We start from the raw sequence: 25,710 nt of genomic DNA on the forward strand, positions 1-25,710 counted from the left end.
TCAGTTATAAGTCTATAATATATAACAATCCTGTCTCTTAAGTCATATTATAAAATCACTTTCCTCCAGTAGTTATCTTACTTAATCATCAAATCTCATAAACATTACTTTATTCTTTCCACAAAAAGTCAAAGAGAGGTTTCAATTCTTTAAGAAATATATCTATCAATTTTTTTTTCCAGATAAGCATATCGATTAATCCATCTCATTACTAATTATGATAATCTTATTGTCATAACCATAGTCAAAATAAACATTTCAATTAATCCATCACATCAGAATCTGTTAGGTTCAGTAATTTCAGTAGCCATTGTTCTATTATCCCTATTAGTTCCATTTTCCATCTTCCATCTTCAGTAGTCTTGTTAAGTCCAGTAATTTCAATATCCAATCTTCCATTATCAGTATTCCATAATAATCTTGCTGTCAAAGCCATAGTCATATAGTAAGAGTCTGATGGGAATTACCTCTATCCCAAATATTTTCTTGCCATCCATTCTGAATAGGTTGCTGAAATATTGCTGTAAAATCATATCTCTGTTCTTTTTTTCAAAATACACTGGGTCATCTCTTAAAAGTTTTTCCATTGTCACATGGCTGCAGTTAATTCCATAGATTTTCTCTATATTGGGCTCCATCACATCATTCCAGTCCAGAAGATTATCCATGCCATTGATAACTTTATCTCTAGAATCTTCATTAATTTCTTCAGAGATAACATTGAGTTCCAAACAATAGATTTTATTTCTAAAGTCCATAGACTCCAAATCTTGTTCCTGTTCCACGTTTGTTCCAATCTCCGGGATCTCCTCTCTCACAGGGACCCCTGTTCCAGTCTCCAGGGTCTCCTCTCTCACAGGGACCCCTGTTCCAGTCTCCAGGGTCTCCTCTCTCACAAGGACCCCTATGTCTTTAATCTCCTGTGTCTCCAAACAATAGATTTTGTTTCTAAAGTCCATAGACTCCAAATCTTTTTCCTGTTCCACGTTTGTTCCAATCTCCGGGGTCTCCTCTCTCACAGGGACCCCTTCCAGGGTCACCTCTCTCACAGGGACCCCTATATCTTTAATCTCCTGCTTCATTTTACTCAATTCAATTTTCAGCTCCTTACAACCCTGTCGCAGGTTTTGTTTCGTTATCTCAATCTCATCCATTATTTTCTGAAACATAGTTATTTCCAGATTCTCAGCCACTTTCTTAATTGCCATTTTAAAAGAAAAATATAGGAAAACCACTTCTTATTTCAGCAACAATTGGGTTAATACTCCAAACTTGGTGACATCACAGTATAAACAGAGCAGACAGCCTTATCTCTCCATGCTTAAGTAAACAAAATGCAGTTCCCAGGATCGAAACAATTAATGGCGGTCGTCAGGAAACAGATTCGTCAAAATAAAATAGACCAAAAAGAGAGTAGTCTCAGACAATATAATATTCTTCAAAATAAAAATCTGGAATAGAAATCCCTCTTCTGTGTATATCTTTAGAATGCAAATCCAGGACAGCTTTTTGCAACAAAAACAGAGATAAGCTATTAATTAGTGAGTAGCAGAGAGAAGTTATGGCTCCCCAGTGAGATGTCAAAAACCGATCAATCTGGCAAATCTCTTTTAAACAGCAACAATTTAAGTCAAGTAAAAGAAAAATATAGAAAGAAGGGTGCTTGCCTGTTAGTGCGTTCTCTCTTAGAAGATAAGATGAACGTTCGCTTTATCAGATAGAGCTTGTTGTTGAAAATCCGTCCCACCTTCGTCGGCTGGACCTCGTCCCATAAATTAATGAGATCTGGTCGTCCCAACAAAAATAGGCTTTGAGGTTAATCTCTTCGTTTCTCCCTACCCGGGAGAAGTTTAATCAGTCAAAAAAAAAAAAAAAAAACCTGACTGATATATCTGAATAAGCTTCTTTTGAGGCAGGAGCCCGTCTCAAAAGCAGGCACAGGCTAAGTCACCCTTCCCGGAAGTCAATGGGGCTTACTTCTGAGTAGGCATGCACAGGATTGCATAGTAAAGTTTTACCATGGTATATTTTATTTGGTCCACAAGGGTTACTATTCCACAAAGAGTTTTACTAACCTACCCCCTGCCATGGGTGTTGTGGCCCAAACCACCACAACAAACTCTCCTGTAACTCCTAAAAGCTAGAGCCACGACCCAATTAAAATAAAATAAAATCCTTAGTGGATTAATTAAACAAGTTTTAACTGATGGAATCAACAAGTTGCGTTAAGAAAAAGCATACTGCTTGTTTTTGGACTGTATATGTCGCAGTGGGGGGGCATCTTAGAAAAAGCATTGCCTTCTCTGTGTGAATGAAGTGAAGATGCCCCTTCTAAGGTGCTGCTTGCCATCTGCAGTTTTTATAAGTACTTATTAACATTCTTTTTTTAAAAAAAAAAGTGTGTTGACTGATTAATCAGGGATTCTTTTTTAGTCAATTAAAAGGGTTTTTAACCAATCCATCTTACTAACTAAAGGTTTGCAGCCCTAATGAAACCTTCCATACCTGGTCACCGGAGGAGATTCTTACTCACCACAGATTACCAGGCAAGTGGCTATTTGCAAGCCTGGAGCAAAGATCCACAATAGAAAGCCACCAACCTTATTATTGATGATAGCTTCAGAGTCATCAAAGACAAAGTCTCCATTGTAGCTGTTTGCAAAGCAGATGAAGGAAAGGAGCCCCACGACACTTTTAGCCCATTGTGTCGGAAGGGACAGTAGCAGTATGTCATGGTCCAGGTTAACTTCTGCTTGTGCCATTCTGTACAATACTTCTCCAAAATTTGGAGCGCCAACATTATGCTGGTTGCAAATCTAAAAGAAATACAATACACATTTACAAACAGCTAACTCAGCCTTACAAATAAAGTCTACAAAAGTTAGTAGACTATAAAAGTATTTGTTAGCTCATTTACCTACACATATGGATGTTAGTAGTCTATGGAGCACTAGTAGCTGGAGAAGAACAAACTTTCTCTTCAAAGCAGCCTTCTCTGCAGATGTTTTGAACTACAACTCCTAGCCAGCATTGCCAATGGTCTTGGTTGATGGGAACTGCAGTCCAAAAGGGCACCAGAAGGGCACCAGATTGGGGAAGGAAAGGCTTCTCTGTTGGGTACAGATGTGTGGTTTAAATCTCATTGTTTGGAAGGATGTTACAGGCAACTGGCTTTCCATGTTATTACATGCACTCTGTAGTTACGTTACTGCTTGGTAAATGACTGTCCATTCAAGGTTTGGAATCTTTGGAGTTCAAAACCTACTTATCACAGTCTCAAATTAGAATTCTCAAAGCTACCATATAGAATTCCCATTCTCTTGAAAGTATCTTGCCGATTGCTTCAAAGAGAAGAGATAATTCGACTTTCAAAAGGCAGAATTTTTTTCCTTTTTAATAAAAACCTCAGGATAACAACTTGCCACAATTTAATGGTGTTTAGCCGAGTCACAAGTAATGTTTGTTACAGATGTACATCCAAATAAGTTTTACTCTGAGTAGACCCACTGAAATTAACGGGTGTAAGTCAGTCATATCTATTAATTTCAGTGGGTATCCTCCAAGTATGGCTAACACTGGCTACAACCCACAGTCTTTTTTGTTGCTGCTGTTAGATCTAAATTTCTGGGTCGCAATTTTTTTTTTTGTAGGGTTATATCCAATGAAGTCATACTCAGAGTAGACAATTGAAATGAATGGATACGACTAACTAAGGTCCATTGATTTCAGCTCTGAATAGGACTTAGTCAGAAACAGCCCTTCATGTTTTGTAATGGCCAGTGGATAAACTGGAAAAACTAACTGGTTCTAGAGCCGCAATCTGGAACCCCAAAAGGCTGCATGCATTTGAAATTCTTTTCCATTCCCACTCCCTCCCTAATGAAGCAATATACTTACCAAGCCCAATGAACAATCAGTACACCACCAATCTCTTTGATTCTCACCAAACACAGCTCCCTGAATTCTAACCAATCCATCTTCCCTCAATTTACACCTTTTTGCCAATTCTCCAGCCCACCTCATTGATCCAATTATCTACCAGACATTTCTATCAATTACACAATTATGAAATGGAATGATGCAAAATATAGTTCCTGATTTTGTAGGAACAATGCCATAAATACCAAATAGGATATTTATCACAACACAAACCACTGTTTTGAGCAGCCTTTGCCAACCTGGTGACTTCCAGATGCTTTGGACTATAACTCTCATCAGCATCAGGTTGTCAAAAGCCTCAAGGATGTTAACTGTACTTTGGAGCCAATACATTAATAATGGAAATAGTAGCAAACTTTTGAGAAACCAGATTTTCAACCCAGACTTGAGGAACCTTACTGATCCATTGCAGACTAGATCTTAGAGCAGGTGTGGAGAATCTTTAGCCCCCCAGATGTTGTTGAACTACAACTCCCATCATCCCTGGCCATTGGCCATGCTTGCTGAAGCTGATGGGACTTGTAGTTCGGCAATATCTGAAGGGCCAAGGGTTCCCCACACCTGACTCAGACTGTTAAGGTGTAGTCTGAACAGATCTGGATCAGGACCTTTCACGTTTCTAGACCTTCCTATGGGTCATCACAAAAGTGATCTTGCCCACTGTCCTTCCTCATTTTTTACTACTTACCAGAGGCAGAAAGTACTCGACTCCTGGCAGAAAAAGGTGACCACAAGTACAGACTCATTGAGTACTACTACAGATATGTGTCATTTGGAACTATGGGGATGAAGTTCACATTGTTCCCAGCATTCCTTGATGTACCACATATTCATGGAAATGTCCATTTTTGGGTGGAGGAGACCTATGGTCCTCCATTTGTCACTGGACTACAGTTCTCACTATCCCTAACGACTGACTGTGCTGGTGGTGGGAGCTGAAAGTCAACAACATCTGGAGGGTCACAGGTTCCCTGCCCCTGGTCTAATACTTCATTCCCTGATATGGCATTTATTGCTAGGAATGGAGACTATCCTGCTATATTCTGCTCCTCCAGTTAGTACTGTGAAGCAGTGGGGAGCCCACACGGCACATAGTTCCATTCATGGCATTAATGCAGCAAAAGGGACTGAAAACTCTAGCTCCTGATACATGGAATATAACATTTTCACATAGAAGACAGATCCATAGGACATGCAGGAAATTAATCAATTTATTCCAGATAAAGAGCAGGTCCATAGTATGGGGGTGCTCCTGGATCCATTTTTGTCGCTAGAGGCTCAGGTGACGAGCTAGTGGCTAGAAGTACCTTTTACCATCTTCGGCTGCTAAGACAGCTGCGGCTATTTCTGGACAGGAATAGCCTGACCACCGTTATCCATGCACTGGTAATCTCCAGGCTGGATTACTGTAATCCACTCTATGTGGGGCTGCCCTTGAGGTTGGTCCAGAAGCTGCAGCTGGTGCAAAATGCAGCAGCAAGACTGCTCAGTGGGGCAGGGTATCGCCAATATGTCACCCCACTGCTGAAAGAATTGCACTGGCTGCCTATTAGCTACTGGGCTAAATTCAAGGTCCTAGTTTTGGTGTACAAAGCCTTATACAGCTTGGGACCAGAATACCTGAAAGACCATTTTTTCCCTTATATACCCAGTTGATCACTGTGCTTTGCAGGTGAGGGCCTTCTGCAGATACCATCTTATCAGGAGGTCTGTTCCACACAACATAGGAAACATACCTTGTAGTGGCACCTACCCTTTGGAATTCCCTGCCCTTAAATATTAGTCGGATGCCATCTCTGTTATCTTTTTGGTGCCTACTGAACACCTTCCGCTTTCAACAAGCCTTTTAAGTAGTGTCTGTGTTGGAATTGCTTTTTAATGTGTTTTAAAAGCTTTTTTTAAAAAAGATGTTTTTAAAGTTTTTTTAAAAATGTTTTTAAATATGTTTGGTTTTAATATGTTTTTAAGGATGTTTGGTTTTTAATATCATTTAAAGTCTGTTTTTATGATGTTTTAAAGTGTTTTTAGTGCTTTTGTTTGCCGCCCTGGGCTCCTACTGGGAGGAAGGGCAGGATATAAATCTAATAAATAAATAATAATAATTAATAAACTCCAGAGTGGATTTGGACATCTGGGTCTATGCACCCCTAATGAAGAAGATGAGCAAAACAAAACTAAGTAAGTCCAGGGCACCTCCACACAGTTTTCGTGTGTCTTCCAATGGTAGCATCTAAAATGTTTTGCCCACAACACATCCATGCACTACATGGCACTCTGGCCTCTGCTCAAGTAGCATAGCCCATGTGAGGAGAGCTGCTGCTATACAAACCTTCCACATAAAGTTTACTTTTCCCTACAGGAAGGATTTGCTTCAAGTACAGGAGGCCATAAGAATCAACCTGAATCCTGAGAATATTCCTTATGGAATTACCATGTGCTCATGTAAAGTCCACTCAGAAATGCGTGTGCCAAAGCACATTGAAGGTGGCACAGCCCCTAATGCAAGAAGCTATGGTTCTGTTAGGATTTCTACATTTTACACAGTTACTGTATAACACTAAACAGACTAATATATTCCACATTTGTCTACAATAGAGAACTATTTATGCCATGAACCATGCCAATTATCTTTGTATGATACAGAACTTCTTTATCTCATTTAATCCAGAATGGAAGTGTAGAGTTTTAAAAACCACATATGTGCTACAGAATGAAGAGCACCAGACTAAGCTATTGCTGATATGACACAGAGTTGTAACTAATCCTGATCGCAGAATATTTTCTAAAGGTAGCCTTCGTCCGTATATCTCCATTACCCTCATGCCTAATATGCAACACGGCTAACCAAAGATATACTTAATTACATTTTGAGTGTAGAATTTAGAGTTTCTTTGCTCAAACAATCTGGATAACCCCCCCCCAATTTTGACATTTTAGGGTGCAGAATTTAGAACTTCCACTTTCACCTCCAGGCTTATCACATTACACAAGGGATTTATTTTCCTCTTCTTTTTTGGTCTTTGCAACTACTATGCTTCATAACAAGTTTTTTTGTATTTTGTTTACTGGGTTGAAAAAAACAAAAAAGGAAAGGGATATGTAAGTCACTCTTAGGGCTCATCCAAACGGATCGGGATAATCCATATTTTTCATATCCGCTTTGTCATCTGATAGTCACCACTCACCTGTTTGTTTGCTCTTTCCCAATGTAAAAAAACAGGGGGGTTTTGCACCCACACACGCAGTGGGAGGACCCCCACATTCTTTTCGCTTTTTCTCAGCTCCGCCTCCAACACAACCCACTACCAGCCAATTGGTGAGCAAAATCTGACGTGTGCTCCTCCGCCCATTCACCCACGATCAGCAACACGCATGCGCTTGAACGTAAGAGCGTGAAAGTTTGAATTTCCTGTGTCAGTAATGGAGTTCCTTGCCGCTCACCACTCTTGTATTTTCGATATTACGCAAAAACGAATGTATGTGTTTTTGCTGAGCTTTTCTACAGTGCAGCGCTCGGCTGTGGCTCCCAGCTCCTCCCCAGGAATGCTGCCCCCGAGGGAAGCAAGCAGCACCCCCCCCACGGGTGGCCACCGGCTCGGGCAGGGAATGCAGGCAAAGAGCGCCGCGCGCTGCTGTGCAAAGTCTGAGAGATCCAGGCAATTCTGCAAGGTATTGGGGGGGGTTAGAGAGAGAATGGGGCAAGCCATCGTCATGTCGACTTTGCGTGGGGTTAACATGATGATTTTTAAAAGGGATTTTTTTTAAAAAAAAAAATCTCCCCTCTGAAATTGACAAGAGAGCAGGAAACAGGCTAGTCAGTTTCACGCGAGGGCTGCTCAAAGCATCCCTGCAGATGATGAGGGCGCCCTAGTTACACAACTCGCTCCCCCCACCCATAAATCCAATTAAAATTGCAGAAAAGAGCCCTGCACACTGCCGTGCAAAGCTGCGCTGAAGTGGCCAGCACAGGCTTTGCGGTGTTCCCACTGATAAAAGAAACGTGCAAACCACTTATATGCCAATAATACCTGTATTTCTGTATGCGTTTCCACCTTTAAACATATTAACGTTTCTGGAGATACACATGGCTGGCAATTCCACTTATTTCTCCAGAAACACAGCACGATGCTCTAGCAAACCACTTACAGGAATACCCCGCTATATGGACCTTCACTTACACAAATCAGCTGGGAGGCACGATCGCGATCAGCTGAGAGGCGCGGCAGCGCAGCAGCAAGGGCTTTAGTGCATGGGGGTGGAAATAGACGCGATCGCACCACCGCAAATCAGCTGGGAGGCGTGATCAGCTGAGAGGTGCGGCAGCGCAGCAGCAGAGGCTTTAGCGCGGGGCTTTGAGGCTCCGCATGAAGGAGAGGTAAAAAAAGTTTTAAAAGGTAGTGCTTCACTTTAAGGACATTTTCGGTTTACGTACTCGCTCTGGTCCCATTGAGTACATTAATGCGAGGTATTCCTGTGCCAATATTTCCTGTATCTGCACAGCAGAAGTTGCAGAGCCCCCCCAACACTGGACCATTGCTCTGATTGGTTCCCTTTTCCCGGGCTTTCCCCGGACATTCACGCACATGCACAAAAGTGGAAATACATGATTGGCTGGGAATGAGGGAAGGAAACACCCAAGAACTGCCCACAGCTGAAAAGTCTGTGGTATTGCATCCAAGCAGCTGAAGGCACAGCGGATGATTCCCGATTTTAAAAAGCAAATTGCATTTTTCGTGGTTATGCCAAAGTGGATTTAACCGCGCAAAAATGTGCAAAAGCACGCAAAGTCATCTGGACGACCAAAAAATAATGAGAACACAAAGCGATCATGTCACACATTATACAGTCGTCTGGATGAGCCCTTAGACTTATAAAAAATGCCAGGCCCTACCCACTAAAAGGAAAGAGGTTGCTGGAAAGACCAGCTGGACCTACTTGCTCTGCACAGGTATTAATTCAGTCCAGAACTGAGCCCTCGTTACTTCGTTAGCCCTCGTTACTATAGCAATGTCCCCTACAGAAGTATCTATAAAAAATACATGAAGTGGCATACGATAGCTAACAGCAACCTTCCTGGCAGTATGCTAATATCCCAATTCCCTGAGGTCTTAAACCAACCTACTGGCCAAAAAACTAATAATAAAGATTGGGGGGGGGAGAGAACATGTTAAAATGATTTTTTTAAAAAAAGTTTCCAGCATATGGATCAGGCTGTAGAAGATGTTGGGTTTTTTTCTCCTATGACCCTCTTCTGAAAACAAGGGGGACAAACATATTTATACACAAGTATATGACACATGTTGTTTGCTCTCCTTGCAGAGTGCTGAAGGTCTCCAGAGTGGAACACTCACACAAACACAAAATCAGTGTTATAAATTAGTTTAAACAAATTGTGTCACGAGTGAATGAATCCCTCACAGTGCAATCCTATGACTGTTGTTCCCCAGAAGCAAGTCCCATCAAATTTTGTGTGGCTTACTTTGAAGGAAGCGTGCACAGGATTACAACAGCCTGTCTGCTGCTTTCTGCTGTCTTTGTTTGGTAGCTTTTACAGTACTACACTCGACTTTCTGATATGCCATCAAAACCTCATAAAAGATCGTGTAAACGTTCTTTCTTCCTTTCCCCACAAGGTGGAAAGAAAGATGGAAGACCTACTGTGTAGATTTTGCCAGTCGGCAGTTCTCATTTAACGGGCAGGTTATGAAAACGATCCATAACTAGGCTTAACCACAGACCTTAATAAGCTCAGGTTATTCTTTCCTGTCTCTTTTTTTAAAATAAAACCCGTGATTCTTGTCCTTTCCCCATGCAAGTCGCACTGTGGCTGCACACAAAAGACTAGGTGCTGGAGATCCAGTTGTCTCCTGGATCTATTTTTATAGGGGGCCCAACACAGCGCAGGGAAGATCATCATTGTCCACTGGCAGCATTGTTAAAAAGAAACGTGCAGCCGGCGGCTGATCCGATACATGCTTACTCAGAAGCCGGTCCCGCTAAGTTTAATGGGGTTTATTTCCTTCGTGAGATGTTTAGGACAGTGCCCTCCATTCCCTCTCTTACACCCGGCCCCACAGTGTAGAAAGCAGGTAGCGCGTTGCTCGGAACCGAGGTGGGACTGGAAGGATCCCAGCGGGTCGGGGGTGGGAGACGATACCAACAACTCTGGCAGAGAGAAAGGAGCAAGGAGTTAAGACTGATATGAATAAGTGCATCAAAAAGTGATTTGGGTCGGATCCGTCCCTCCCCGGTTCTCAGCAGATCCCCTTTTGTTTGTGTCTCGAGTGCTTCCTTTTGTCTTGGGAGTGTGTTCTTGAGGTGGGTGCGTAACCGAGAGCTTTTTCTGCCGCATAGAGCGATCTGGGGCGCTTCTCTGCGGAGCGACCCCCTCCGATCTGCCGCCAGCCCTTGCCTCTTGGGCCCCTCCAGACCCCCATCCCATCCCGCCCCGAACTGGCTTTACCTGCAGCTAGAAGGAGCCCGAGCGACATCTCCCACCCGAGCGCGGAACTCCTATCTCCGCTCTCCTGCTGGAACCGCGGGACCAGGGGATGGGCCGGGACGAGGGAGGAGCCGCCGTGCCTTTTCGCTCCGGAAAGCTTCCTCCGAGCCCATTGGCTCTCCCCGTTTCCTCGTCTTCCTCCTCACGGCCCCTCGGTAGTAGTAGCCCCTGCTCATTGGCGAGGCTCAGTTGACGTCTGGAAGGCGGAGCAGAGCCAATACCGGAGTGGGGGCGGAGGCGAGGGGAAGAGGACAAGGCAAAGGCGAGTTGAACCGAGGTTGGCCGGGGTCAGGTAGAATGTGTGAAAATGGTTGGCCTCCAACAGGAGCTCGCATTCTTTTTGGGCTGCAACAGGCACAGTCTTTGTGATCCCACGTACACGCGGTGTATAAACGATGCCCGTAATTGTCTCTTCTGTGACTTAATGTTCTAGGATCGCTACCACCCCTTGTAACTGGATTTCCACCTTTTTTATCTTCTGGCAAGGAACCCTGAGCTCAGGCCCATAGCCAGCCTAAAAGTTCGCGGGCGTCAAAAATTAGGGGGAGGGAGGAATGCAAGGGGGGCTTAGCCTCTAGCCCCCTCCCCCGGCGACGGGCCGGCCTGAGCTTCCTGAGGGATCCTTTGTGACAAAGAGTTCCGTGGCACCTCGAACACTATCCCATTTATTATGATATCAACTTTCTTGGACTAGAGGCAACTTCATCAGAGATAAATGAAGTGTTATCCTCAGCCAGCACAGCAGATATATGTGTGGGAGGGTGGGGGGATGTAAACCCTCAGGCCAGAGGAAATATCTATTAAGTGACTTTCCTCCTAACATCATATCCCCATGCTGGGAAGATCTGCAGACACAGGGGCCTGTCAGGAAAAAAATGTGACAATCCTTCCCACAGGTTCTGCATCACCACAGTTTAGAAGCTGTGCTTTCTGCATGACTTAAAATGCTGGCGAGGAGAGAAAGGTTATTGCTTCACTATTCTTTAACCCAGCTATGAGGCACAAAAGTAGCTAATGAGTCATTCAAATCCAAATGATCTTGAAAATGAGCCCAACCAGGGAGAGCCCAAATCACGCTATGTTTTCTAACATGGAAGAGCTGTGGTTACTTTCTTTTATACTTTATTGATTTCTCTCTCTATATAGCAGTGGTTTCTTATTTGCAGTTCCTAGTTCAATATAAGTGGTGCAGACACAACCTGAACAGGAGACTGATGTTTGAACAGCTGTGCACCACAAAAATCACTGGCCACCCCCCCAAATTGGATGTCCATACTACAGTGTGTACAGCCCAAAGCTTTGGTTTGGCACAGAATGCTCTCAAACACAGTTCCCCAGCAATACCATTGATTTCCTTGGATAACTCACCTATAAACAAGGAACTGAGACTGTAACACTACTCAGAGCTCTTTGCTCTGCTTGCAGATGCCTCATAATAAGCTGTCATTTTGGAAAACTGCTGAATGTGGTTTGTTTGTTTATTACAATAGAAAGGACTTGAATTGTATTTTTTCTTCTTCCTGACTCCGAACAGAACATGAGAAGAATTTGAAAGAAATACTGACTTAAACCTAATCCACGTTCTCCACTGTGGGATGAACCTGGGATCCTCTGGGAGGAGGGGTGGGATATAAATTTAATAAATAATAAGAGCCCTGCTGGATTAGAAGAACCAAAGTCCATCTAGTTCAGGCTTCTGTTTCCCCCAGTGGCCAATCAAATGCCTCCAGGAAGCTCACAAGCAGGGCATGGAGTCAGTAGCCCTCCCCTGCACTTGCACCCATCCTAACTGATATTAAGTACCACTGAAGGTGGAGATTCATGGGAACAATAGTCTGAGATTTCTAAGGACACTGAGAATCCAAATTTTAAAAAGCTGCTTTATTCAGGAAGGTTATTGTATCTCATGAAAGTTACTGCAAACTAAACAACAATAACAAAAAAAGAGCTAAAGCCATACTTATTTAGCATTCATGTTCTTATAGGTTCTAAATCATAAAATAACTATTATCAAATGTATTGGTGGATTTATCCTGAGAATGAGCTTTACCCTGACTTCGTGTTTTGTACATCCTCAAGTTTTACCTATATAGCTGTAATGAGACTTCATTAAAAACTGTTAGAATTTTGCTATAGAATAAACTGATTTCAATTTGTTTACATCAAGCTGCATCCCATGGTCACTTACCCTGAATAAACCTCATTGAACTAAGGTTGCAATCACACTAATCTGCTTGTAGCAGATAAATGTAGTTTTTCTCAATCCAGAATTGTCCATGCTCATCCTTACCATGCTGCTTTCAATCTAGATTGATTCTACATCCTGCTGTCCACAAGGGTCGATGTGGTTACCTGATGGCATTTGAAAATCCTCCATGCCCTTTCCTCCCTGCACATGCCCCAGGTGAATGAAGAAGGAGTGGTGATTGCGATCTTGTCATACATCCACCCGCAACATAATTGGGAAGGTGCAGATCCACGCATTGGATCACCCACATCTGTTTTTGAATGGGCATGCTGTGAGGTAATGCAGAATCAATGAGTTTTTATTTTCAGAATGAAATCAGTTTCCCAAGAAGCACTTTTCAGGGGCAAAAAATGTGCAATAGATCTAGATTGTGTGGACTACATAGAAAAACTACTCAGTCTCCATTGGTTCCAGAATAAAGTTACATGTATACACAGCCTAAGTGGGACTTGTTTCTGAGTAAAAATAGAATCAGGCTGCACGTTTAATAAGAATGCTTGACATGGAAATGGACTACCTTCAAGTCGTTTCCAATTTATGGCGACCCTATGAATAGGGTTTTCATGGTAAGCGGTATTAAGAGAGGGTTTACCATTGCCTCCCTCTGAGGCTGAGAGGCAATGACTCGCCCAAAGTCACCCAGTGAGCTTAATGGCTGTGCGGGGATTCGAACCCTGGTCTCCCAGGTCATAGTTCAACACTTTAACCACTACGCCACACTGGCTCTCAAGAATGCTTAGTTTAACTTATTTAGCAAAATCATGTGAAGTTATTTATTTAGTATGCACACGCATTATTTTCAGTGTATGGCCTAATTGGTCAGAAACAACATTGCATGGTTTATTTTTGTTAGATATTCTCAGGAACAAAGGAAACACAAATAAATGACTGTAAAGTAAGGGCTAGAGAGCCAGTGTGGCGTAGTGATTAGAGTGTTGGACTACAACCTGGGAGACCAGGGTTCGAATCCCCACACAACCATAACCCAAATTATGGAATGATCTTCCTGACAAGGTGTGCCTGGCGCCCACACTGTATCAGCTGCAGGAAGATGAGATGACCGTCTGGTTTGAGACCCGTTTTAAAAAGGCATACTCCAAACATGTCTCTGGGTGCTTGTGGTGTCTCGGTGCTGCTGAGCTCGGGCGGAGATGCCTGCTGCTTCTCTTGCTTTCTCTGTTTTTGCTGCTTTGGGCAAGCACTGCCACTCAAGGAGAGGAGCTACACGCCTGCAAAGAGATCCAGCAAAGGCACATGGGGCTGTTTCACACATACATGTACATCTCTGGATGACTTGGAGCTGAACATACAAACTAACTCCAGTAAGAAGCATTGCGTCTGAGACAATATGACATTTGTTATTGTATTGTTATTGAAAGATGTTGCTATTGCTTTTTTAACAATAATAATATTTTTGTAAACTGTATTGTTCTTTTCTCATGTGTATTTTTTATTTGTGTTTATTTTTTGTTAGCTGCCTTGAAGGTCTTTTTGGCCAAAAGGCGGCATAGAAATAAACTGTAACATAACATAACATACTTACCATGAAAGCCCTATTCATAGGGTCGCTTTAAGTCAGAATCGCCTTGAAGGCAGTCCATTTCCATTTTCAAAGTAAGGGCTAATCTATGCATATGTTAAATTTGTAATGTAAGCCCCTTGTTCCTCCATTAATTCACCCTCATCCATATGGTGTTCTCCTCCAATCACTGCCTTCCCACAACTTCCACTCCCTTGATCTGGAGTTCCAATACCAATTATACCGAAAAGGAGAGAGTCAGCGATTACAAACAGTTACTGAAGAGTGATGCTGGTTGCTTCAAGTCACAGTGTAACCTCCTGCCCAACTCCTGCTTCTGTTGGGTTCCCATTGGTTCCCTCACCCCTCTTTCTTCTCATCTGAGGCAATCAGCAACACAAGATGACATGGAGGGAGGGGGAGTTTGTAAACAAAAAACACGCCTACAAGTATGGATGAAGAAGTTTGACGCAGGTACAAAGAAAGTGCAAAGTAATCAGGTTTGGGCTACCAGTGGGCAATTCCAATAAGGAAAATGTGTATTTTTAGTATGGTCTGGATGAATTCTAAAAACACAAGATCCATTCATTCAAATATTTGAGAAAGCATCCATATTTTAAGACTCAACCTGTCCACAATAAAAAAAAATTGGGGGCCTCTACAGTTCAATGATCTTCCTAACTTTGCAAGATAGGGATCAAGAGTGCTGATTCCAGTTAAGTATCTTTTCTGTTGTTCCTTTCATTTTGCACTATGGTTTTGGTACTGCTGTTGCTAAAACCAATAATCCAGACCTATTAGGGTCTCTATAGCATATTATCCAGTGGTCTCCATAGCTTTGCTAAAAATGAATTAAAGTTACATGGACAGTCCTGCAGTGCACTGTACTATCTTGTTGTTATCTCTCTTATCTATCAGAAAGTGGAACTATTGCTTTCCTTAACTCTTCTGCAATGAACACTATAGTCCAGTAGTTCCCAAACTTTTTTCCCTATGGACCACTTGAAAATTGCTGATGGTCTTGGTTGACCAGCTGATAATGTTTTTCTGCCTATTGTAGCAATCATAATGCACTGTGCTAGATGCTGTATGATTTTTAATTGTATTTTATTGCTTTTTAATTATTATATTGTATTTTATTGTATTACAGTTTGCATTCCATAGAATTCAAATTGTAATACAATAGAATACAATACAAGAAATAAAAGAAGCAATCAAAATGCAATTAAAAATCAATATGAATCGTTAATACAGATATACTACAGACCATCTGAATGAAGCTTGCAGACCATTGGTGGTCTGTAGACCACGGTTTGAGAACTCCTGCTGTAGTCAACAGAACAGAACAACAACCCTAACAGGTTGATGAGGAAATGGAAATCATGGGTAGGAAGTGTTTGTTTAATCACTTGTCATAAAAAACAAATCATCTGAACTCCCTTTTGTATGGTTAACCTAAATGCTTTTTCCAGAAAGAAAATTTCTTCATGTACAACAAAGTGTCACTGTTGTAAAGCACATATTATTGAAGTATAATTAACCTAGCTGGACAAATGTAGCTGTTGCCACGTATGGAAAACCCTTTCCCACATAGGAGATTCTTCTGCATGCATTGGCAAAGTGTGTGGCTGGGAGCATGTGATTGCTCCATGTGTTCAGACAATGCAAAAGAGACATTACTAGCACAATCCTCTCTGTGTCTGCTCAGAAGTAAGTGGATATAGCATTGCAGCCATAAATTTTACTTCTACATTGGCAAGTAACTTTTGGAGCAGAGAAAATTATTTTTAATTTTTTCCCCAAAAATACATACTTCCTATCATATTCCTACATGGGGGGGGGTTTGTCAGTGAAATGAAATTTATCATCCATCGCTGACAAAATGAAAAAGATGTCCGAGCAGAAGATTTAGTGAAATGTGGAATACTGCAATCACTTTTCAAAGATGTTGTAAGTTTTGCATCAAACAATATATATAGTATTTTATCAGAGGTAAAAACTAGAACTCGATTCAGCTTCCATTGGATTCAGCTGTAAGTCTCCTGCAATCTTCAGTGGAAGCTGGGGGGGGGAACCATCAAAATATAAAAATGTATTTTAGCACATTTTACATCTTTCAACATTATTTTTGAAACCTTGTTTTATATGAAGAATATCCTGAATAAAATAATCTTTAAAGGTAATAAAACTGCCAGAAAATGTTATTTTATTACATTAGTCTCCCAGAGATGTCATTTTAAGACTACTCTGTTTTAATACTTCAGATAGATTGAAACATAAGCTCAGAAGAGCAGACCAAATTATTTTCAATGAAATGGTTAGTGAATACAGGGCAAGAGATGGCAAGCCAACCCCCTGATCAGGAGAATGCCACACTGTCTTCCTGGCTGTTGGGTTGATGAATATATATCAAGAAGAGCAGGGAGATCTTCCAAGAAGAGAAAGGGGGATGCTACCTTAGCATACTCACCCTGCCTCTGTCCTATAGACACGCCATGGCTTTTGAAGCCTGAGCTACATGTGATATGCAGGACTGCCCCATTCAGGTGCCAAGTGCACAGGCAGGATGCAATTTTAAGAGCTAAAGGAGTGCATGGAGAGGAGTGTGAAATGTAAAATTTCAAGCAGTTTTGAAGCACTGGGAAAAACCATGTTTTTTTTCTGGGGGGAAAATAGAAATTTGGAGAAAAACTGAAAAATATGGAATACTTTATTTTAGTGCCCCTAACAGATTGAAAGTCACTTTGTTACTTTTGGAACATAAAATGTGTTATGTATAACTTGGCTTACTATAAAATCAAGTTTGGTATATTAAAAGTACACTTTAATCAGACAATAATTACAAATTGAATTTGCTTTTAATTTTTTTAAATAAATGGAGCTACAAGTTGCTGAACTGAAATGAACTTAACATCTCTTTGTTTTTGCCAGTTTATGAGGAGTGAGCAAAAACAATAAAAATAGAAACTGTCAACATTAGAGTAATATAAAATGTTACTGTGCATTCTGAAAATTATTATGTCTCCTCCAGTCTTCCAGTGTCAAGGAGATCTAAAGCACTCATTTCCATTTTTTTAAAAAAAGCTGAAAAAAGAGGGGTGGGGAACCAAGGCTCAATGAATACTACAACTACCCGGACATAGACTGGCTGCATATGTGTTCCAGTCATGACAAAGAAGCAAAGTTTCTAGATATGCTAAATGACTATTCCCTAGACCAGTTGGTCATGGAACCGACCAGAGGGATGGCAACCCTGGACTTAATCCTCAGTGGGGACCGGGACCTGGTGCGAGATGTAAGTGTTGTTGAACCGATTGGGAGCAGTGACCATAGTGCTATTAAATTAAACATACATGTAAATGGCCAATTGCCAAGAAAATCCAACACGGTCACATTTGACTTCAAAAGAGGAAACTTCACAAAAATGAGGGGATTGGTAAAAAGAAAGCTGAAAAACAAAGTCCAGAGGGTCACATCACTCGAAAATGCTTGGAAGTTGTTTAAAAACACTATATTAGAAGCTCAACTGGAGTGCATATCGCAGATCAGAAAAGGTACCGCCAGGGCCAAGAAGATGCCAGCATGGTTAACGAGCAAAGTCAAGGAAGCTCTTAGAGGCAAAAAGTCTTCCTTCAAAAAATGGAAGTCTTGTCCAAATGAAGAAAATAAAAAAGAACACAAACTCTGGCAAAAGAAATGCAAGAAGACAATAAGGGATGCTAAAAAAGAATTTGAGGAGCACATTGCTAAGAACATAAAAACCAACAACAAAAAATTCTATAAATACATTCAAAGCAGGAGACCATCTAGGGAGACGATTGGACCCTTGGATGATAAGGGAGTCAAAGGTGTACTAAAGAACGATAAGGAGATTGCAGAGAAGCTAAATGAATTCTTTGCATCTGTCTTCACAGTGGAAGATATAGGGCAGATCCCTGAACCTGAACTAACATTTGCAGGAAGGGATTCTGAGGAACTGAGACAAATAGTGGTAACGAGAGAGGAAGTTCTAAGCTTAATGGACAATATAAAAACTGACAAATCACCGGGCCCGGATGGCATCCACCCGAGAGTTCTCAAAGAACTCAAAGGTGAAATTGCTGATCTGCTAACTAAAATATGTAACTTGTCCCTTGGGTCCTCCTCCGTGCCTGAGGACTGGAAAGTGGCAAATGTAATGCCAATCTTCAAAAAGGGATCCAGAGGGGATCCCGGAAATTACAGGCCAGTTAGCTTAACTTCTGTCCCTGGAAAACTGGTAGAAAGTATGATTAAAGCTAGATTAACTAAGCACATAGAAGAACAAGCCTTGCTGAAGCAGAGCCAGCATGGCTTCTGCAAGCGAAAGTCCTGTCTCAGTAACCTATTAGAATTCTTTGAGAGTGTCAACAAGCATATAGATAGAGGTGATCCAGTGGACATAGTGTACTTAGACTTTCAAAAAGCGTTTGACAAGGTACCTCACCAAAGGCTTCTGAGGAAGCTTAGCAGTCATGGAATAAGAGGAGAGGTCCTCTTGTGGATAAGAAATTGGTTAAGAAGCAGAAAGCAGAGAGTAGGAATAAACAGACAGTTCTCCCAATGGAGGGCTGTAGAAAGTGGAGTCCCTCAAGGATCGGTATTGGGACCTGTACTTTTCAACTTGTTCATTAATGACCTAGAATTAGGAGTGAGCAGTGAAGTGGCCTAGTTTGCTGATGACACTAAATTGTTCAGGGTTGTTAAAACAAAAAGGGATTGCGAAGAGCTCGAAAAAGACCTCTCCAAACTGAGTGAATGGGCAGAAAAATGGCAAATGCAATTCAATATAAACAAGTGTAAAATTATGCATATTGGAGCAAAAAATCTTAATTTCACATATACGCTCATGGGGTCTGAACTGGCGGTGACGGACCAGGAGAGAGACCTCAGGGTTGTAGTGGACAGCATGATGAAAATGTCGACCCAGTGTGCGGCAGCTGTGAAAAAGGCAAATTCCATGCTAGCGATAATTAGGAAAGGTATTGAAAATAAAACAGCCGATATCATAATGCCATTGTATAAATCTATGGTGCGGCCGCATTTGGAATACTGTGTACAGTTCCGGTCGCCTCATCTCAAAAAGGATATTATAGAGTTGGAAAAGGTTCAGAAGAGGGCAACCAGAATGATCAAGGGGATGGAGCGACTCCCTTACGAGGAAAGGTTGCAGCATTTGGGGCTTTTTAGTTTAGAGAAAAGGCGGGTCAGAGGAGACATGGTAGAAGTGTATAAAATTATGCATGGCATTGAGAAAGTGGATAGAGAAAAGTTCTTCTCCCTCTCTCATAATACTAGAACTCGTGGACATTCAAAGAAGCTGAAAGTTGGAAGATTCAGGACAGACAAAAGGAAGTACTTCTTTACTCAGCGCATAGTTAAACTATGGAATTTGCTCCCACAAGATGCAGTAATGGCCACCAGCTTGGATGGCTTTAAAAGAAGATTAGACAAATTCATGGAGGACAGGGCTATCAATGGCTACTAGCCACTTTGATACACTGCCTTTATGTCTACCTCCCTGCGTATATTATTATTATTATTATTATTGATTAAAATAATTTATATACTATATTTTATTTTGAGAAGAAATACCAAGGCTGTTCACAAACAACAACAATACCAACAGGAAAATAACATATAAAGCCAATTATAACAATATATATAATATGCAGGGCTTTATTTGTGGCAATATTCACCAGTCAGTATTCACTGGTTTTGCTGTCCATGGCAGCCACTTCATGCTGGCACTGTTATGAAGATATGACTACTGGTACCTCTCTCTTTTTTAAAAACCAAAAAAGCACTCGTACATTTTTCTTCTTATGTTGCTCCTACTCTTTACTCACAGCCCAAACTCCCTTTCTACAAATTTAGTTGCCTATTTTTCTGTTTCTAGTTCATGTCTTACCCCTTCTCCCCCACCATCCACATACTCGTCCTGTTGTTTTTCCTTCTGCTCATTTTCTGTAATATCTCATCCTACAGGAGTGTGTGTGTATTCCTTTTTGAATTTTTTTCTCTATTTCACACAGCAGATTATTTCCTCTGGATCTTGATTGCCTGTGGGAGGCTGTCATATTTGTTTTCCTCAGACATGGCCATACTATCTCAATGAGTAATTTCTCATGACTAGCCTGATGTCGACTCATGGCTCTGCCCTACAGAGAGGATCTTGTGCTCACTTGCCCCCCAGAGTAATTTCTCTTAGCACCTTCACAGGACTCTATAAACATCCCCCGCAAAAGATTCACTGCCATAGGGAAGAGTATGCAGGAGCTGGACAGCAACAATATTCCTTTTCTTCAGCTCTACTCCCATATTGGTGAAATGGGAAATAAAACCCACCCGTGTGTGTTATGTGCAACAAATAGTACTTTCATGTATCTGAAAACGTACTGTTATGAATTTTGGCTTTCTTGCTTTCTGTGAATTGGGTCTGTCAATGAGCAACTGATGATGTGTCAGGGACCTGACAAAAGGACATTAATGTTTCTTGGTGACTTAGGATGTTTACAAAATAATGGAGGGGGAAGAGAATTAGTTTGGAGTGAATTTGAATTTGGACACAGAAGAGAGATAGAGCTATGGGGCTTGATTTAGCTGGACTAAACACAGATTGTGAGGTCCACACTGTTGCTCTAGGGAACTGGATGAAGGATCAGTGGTTTTGCTGCTTACTTGTAGCAGTCTGCTTGCTTCCAGTGGGCTCTGCTTGTAGATTGCAAAGCCACCACCATTCATCTCACTCTCCCGCAAAGAAAACTAAACTCTGTAGCACTCTATCTAGACTTCTCAGTAGCTGGATAAGTTAGGGAGCTGCCTAGCTTCTATTTATTTATTATTTGTTTTATATCCCGCCCCTCCTCCCAGCAGGAGCCCAGGGCAGCAAACAGAAATGCCAAAAGCGCTTCAAAACATCATGAAAAGACACTACATTACAGTAAAACAAAACAACGTTGAAAACATTTTTTTAAAAGCTTTAAAAACATCTTTAAAAACAAAAAAAATAAAAACATATAAAAGAAAACATATTAAAAGCAATTCTAACAGCAATTCTAAAGCAATTCAGACACAGACTGGGATAGGTCACAACTTAAAAGGCTCGTTGAAAGAGGAAAGTCTTCAAAAGGCGTCGAAAAGATAGCAGAGATGGTGCCTGCCTAATATTTAAGGGGAGGGAATTCCACAGGGTAGGTGCTGCCACACTAAAGGTCCATTTCCTATATTGTGCAGAACGAACCTCCTGATAAGATGGTATCTGCAGGAGGCCCTCACCTGCAGAGCGCAGTGATCGACTGGGTATATAAGGGGTAAGACAGTCTTTCAGGTATCCTGGTCCCGAGCTGTATAGGGCTTTGTACACCAAAACTAGAACCTTGAACTTGGCCCGGTAGCAAATGGGCAGCCACTGTAATTCTTTCAGCAGCAGGGTGACATGTTGGTGATACCCTGCTCCAGTGAGCAGTCTCGCTGCTGCAGTTTGCACCAGCTGCAGCTTCTGGACCAACCTCAAGGGCAGCCCCACATAGAGTGGATTACAGTAATCCAGCCTGGAGGTTACCAGTGTGTGGACTACAGTGGTCAGGCTATCCCTATCCAGAAACGGCCGCAACTCCTATGAATGAAGAAAGCTTCCAGAATGGGATAAACATTAATACCTGAGGAGGACTCATGAGACCTCAATGCCTTAGTGCCTTTCATCCCATTCTGGAAGTTTTCTTCACTCATAGGAGCCATTGGTTCTGATTAGCAATGTAGCATGGCAGCCGCAACAGCTTTTATAATATGTAAATTCTCAGTTGTAGCCATGACAGAGAACTGTTTGTTTTTGGTCGGTGTGGTGTACTGCTCATGCATGTGACCCAGGACAAAAGTAGATAATTCCTGTGATCAAGCAACACTGATTTTGTAAGATCTCTGGATGACTATATGCTACTGGGTCCACTTTTTAGTATTGGTATTTAAAGCCCCTCACAGCCAGGGACTCGGCTATTGTGTTAACCACCTTGTTCCACATTGTTTGTCCTGGATCTTGTAGTCAGTGTGTATGTGTGTGTGTCATTGTCTCTTCAGCAAGCTTTGCTCACCATATGGTGACATGTGTGAGAGGGTCTTCTCTATTGTCCCCCCCCCCCAGTTCTAGAATTCCCTTCCCTGGAAGCCTGGCCAGTGAAGACTCTAATAGGCTTCGGCTGGCAGGTAAAAACTATTTTATTCTTAGGCTTTTTATTTTAACTAGTAGCCACCAGCGGTTGATTGGCCTCATGATATTGCTCTTTTGCTGTTTCATTAATTGGATTGTTATAACATTTCTTTACCATTTTTGCTCATTTTGTTTTTATCCATAGCTGGGATCATGTTGATGTGATAAAGGACAATCTGCAACAAATGAATAATCCTGGAAAAGCAGGGATTGCAATTGCACAGAAAGAGAGTTTCATGTGTACAACTTTAGCCTCCCAGCAGGCATTCATCTGTCCCCCTCTGCCCCCATGTGTTCACTGAACAACTGCATAGGCATAAAATCATGTGAATACCTACTTTCTAAAGTATATGAGTAAAGTATATTCTGTTGTACACCGCCCTGAGAGCTTGTTGCTAAAGGGCGGTCTAAAAGTACAATAAATAAATAAAAATAAATAAATAAATATGAGGCTGGATTATGTACAAATGACCAAAGCTTGTATATATTGTTTTGTCACTTTTTCAAAGGGACAGCAATTTTTTTACTGACAGCAGCCTTATCTACAATCCAGTTAAGAAATTTAAGCCAGTTTATTGAAATCAAACAGGACTCAAATTGTCTTAAATTCATCTATGTCCTATGGCTTAATTTGCTTTGTGCAGGGATTGCCTCTGAATCAAAGTCATTGAAGAGTAGTGTCCCAGGGTCAAATAGCTAGCAATTCTTTTGATATGAACCAGAATCTTCTCCCAGAATTTTTGTAAGTTTTGTAGTTTTGAACAAGACCATCATGTATAGAGATAACTTTGTGCATTTTAATACATTGTGTAGCCACCCACTAGAGCACTAGTTCCCAACCTTTTTGATATGGCGACCCACATTTACTTGGTATGGTGGTATCCATAGACACCCTGGTATCCTCCATGACCCACAGTCTACTATTATTATTAAAATTTAGCTTTGGACATTCTTTTTCTTTTTTGTTGGTGGTTTGCCTGTTTTCTGAGGTATGGCCTGCTTTTGGAAGGGAGGTTTTTTTTAATTTGTTTTGGATTATGTATAGGTGTTTTGCTTGTTGGGGAGAGGGCGTATGAGTGAGATGGAAATTTTGTGGCATCTACAACAGTTTCTTAGCTTTCCAAATGTGTTCTGGGCCCAGAAAGATTGGAGACATGTTCCCTAATTCAACTCATAAGAAACTTTGTATCAAACTCAAATCTCCTCCTGAAGATTCCACCTAGATTACTGTGTGCAGAAGAGGCACTAGATGTACCCAGGTCAGGCTGTGCTATCTTTGCAATTATAACATCCAGGGTGAAGCTTAAGAGGCTATCCAATATGCCCCTTTCCTTTTCCCCGGAATGCTGGAATTTGTTTGTTTGTTTGTTTAGTCCATTTATATACCGCTTATATTTAAATAAAACTCTAAGCGGTGTACAACAAGTGCAATATCTTAAAGCAACAAGTACAAAAAACAATAAAATACAGTTAACTGAACAAAACATCATCTTTAGTATCAACGTAATGTATTTATATTGTCCTGACCCATACATTCTCCAAAAGAGAATCTACAATGAGATGGAGGCATCCTAGAAGGGTAAACTAGAATTGACACTTCCTCACTCTCAGGGAATCCACCTCCCTACCTGTGTCTCCCACCCTCCAAGAAAGACTGATAATATGCTCACAGGAGTCACACTACCTCAGCCTTCCACTGATCTGCATCCTGCTGAACACCACTCTTGGACACATTACAGACACATTTAGTCCACTGACCATGATCTGCTTGGACTTTACCTCTTACCCCTAGGAGCTCCATAGGCCACTGCTCTGCACTTCCACCCAAAGACATTTGCCACCTGGCTTGCCATGAATTAGACCTGCTGTTTGGCCCATACAGCTTCTACAGGAAGCTTCTGCCTGCTGATCCCACATCCCTAGGCAGACTACCTGATTGGCTCCTACAGTTGGGACTGTGGTGGGACAGGGAGGGATGCCTGCAATGAAGGCCTGTTTTCCTGGCCAAACCCTTTCCATCAGCTGCAGTAGCTGTAGCTGATAAACTCAGCCTCCTTCTCTGGGACTTAGCAGGGCAGGAATGCACCTTGGTTTCCCAAATTTTCCCCATTTATATTAGGGGAAAGCTTTACCTACTACACTTCTGTGTCAGGCTGCTGCTGAAGGCATGAAAGCCCTAACAGAAAACACATTCTGACTGCGCTAGCACAAGCAAGTTTTTCCACTCACTTTAAGGAAGGGGGCAGGTGTCTGCAACAACAGAGGAGGGAACTCCCTTTTGGATTGGGTATTTCAGCACCCGAGGGGGAGACATTCTGTTTCTCCCCACCACCCAAGCTCTGATACTTTGATTCCATAACCCTACAGAATATCCTGCATAAATCCTCTGGAACACCATACAGAGAATATGGAATATAGATTTGGCAGAGATGATGCAGTCCTGATACATGAAGAACATGCCCAACCCTACACACAGTGTGATATTTCCCCCCTCTCCCAGGTATTACTACTTCCAGGGCTGCCCCAGGACATTTTGCTGCCTGAGACAAAGGTCAAGATGAGACAAGCACTCCCAATTCGACACACAGAACTTGACTGGATTGGCAGTCAAATCTTATTTTAACACTATCAATGATATAGCATCCTCCACTGCATTTGAGGGCAGCAGACTGGCTGAGGGGGTGCTTGAGAGGCTGGGTGGTATACATAGCTCTGATTCCCAACAGAGGGGAATAGCCAGGGGACTCAAGAGGAATTTCCTCACTCTGCCTAATGGTAGGGCTGGCCCAGGCTACTTCCCGCTCTTCCAGTTTTTCATGTAATGTGCCAAACCAGGAATGTGTGTGCCTCCTCTGTGGAGATGTACCTCTTCATTATTATACACCCAATGCTTTTTTGTGTGTGATGCTACTCACCGATATGGAGTACTAGCTCCTCTTTTTTTGCTGCCATTGGCAGCCATTTTGTGCTAACACTCATAGCACTTTTATCAAGGTATGAATATAGATACCTCATTTGTTACCAGAAAAGGACTGTATACACCCATATTTTCTTCTCTCAAATCCTTATTGCAAAGAGCATTAAATCACTGGAAATCCTTCCATTGTTTGTGTTCAGTAACCTATATGTTGTTCTTCTGTACAAGGAGTTAAACCTGAGGAGAAAATGTTTTCCGCATTTAGCATTTTGTTTTAAACAATGTCTCTTCTTCTGATGTTTTTCTTTGGGGAGCAGATGAAAGGCAACTTCCTTGTGTAATAAAAACAAATTTAAAATAT

General features: G+C 41.7%; 1 protein-coding gene across 2 annotated transcripts in view; it reads right to left on the reverse strand.

Annotated features, from left to right (window-relative positions):
• The window catches only part of TMTC4 (transmembrane O-mannosyltransferase targeting cadherins 4), a 67,089-nt gene extending 56,571 nt beyond the window's left edge, over window positions 1-10,518 (reverse strand). The window contains exons 1-3 of one of the 2 annotated variants that reach the window (XM_061626597.1): window positions 10,403-10,518; window positions 9,920-10,104; window positions 2,601-2,816 (exon numbers count right to left, since the gene is read on the reverse strand). In XM_061626597.1, coding sequence (XP_061482581.1) covers window positions 2,601-2,762 — 162 coding nt within the window. In that variant the 5' untranslated portion in view covers window positions 2,763-2,816; window positions 9,920-10,104; window positions 10,403-10,518. The remainder of the gene's footprint in view (window positions 1-2,600; window positions 2,817-9,919; window positions 10,105-10,402) is intronic. The other variant, XM_061626595.1, reaches the window with a different exon arrangement.
• Between the last annotated feature and the right edge of the window lie 15,192 nt (window positions 10,519-25,710).

Source organism: Rhineura floridana, chromosome 5, assembly GCF_030035675.1.
Source record: "Rhineura floridana isolate rRhiFlo1 chromosome 5, rRhiFlo1.hap2, whole genome shotgun sequence".
NCBI lineage: Eukaryota > Metazoa > Chordata > Lepidosauria > Squamata > Rhineuridae > Rhineura > Rhineura floridana.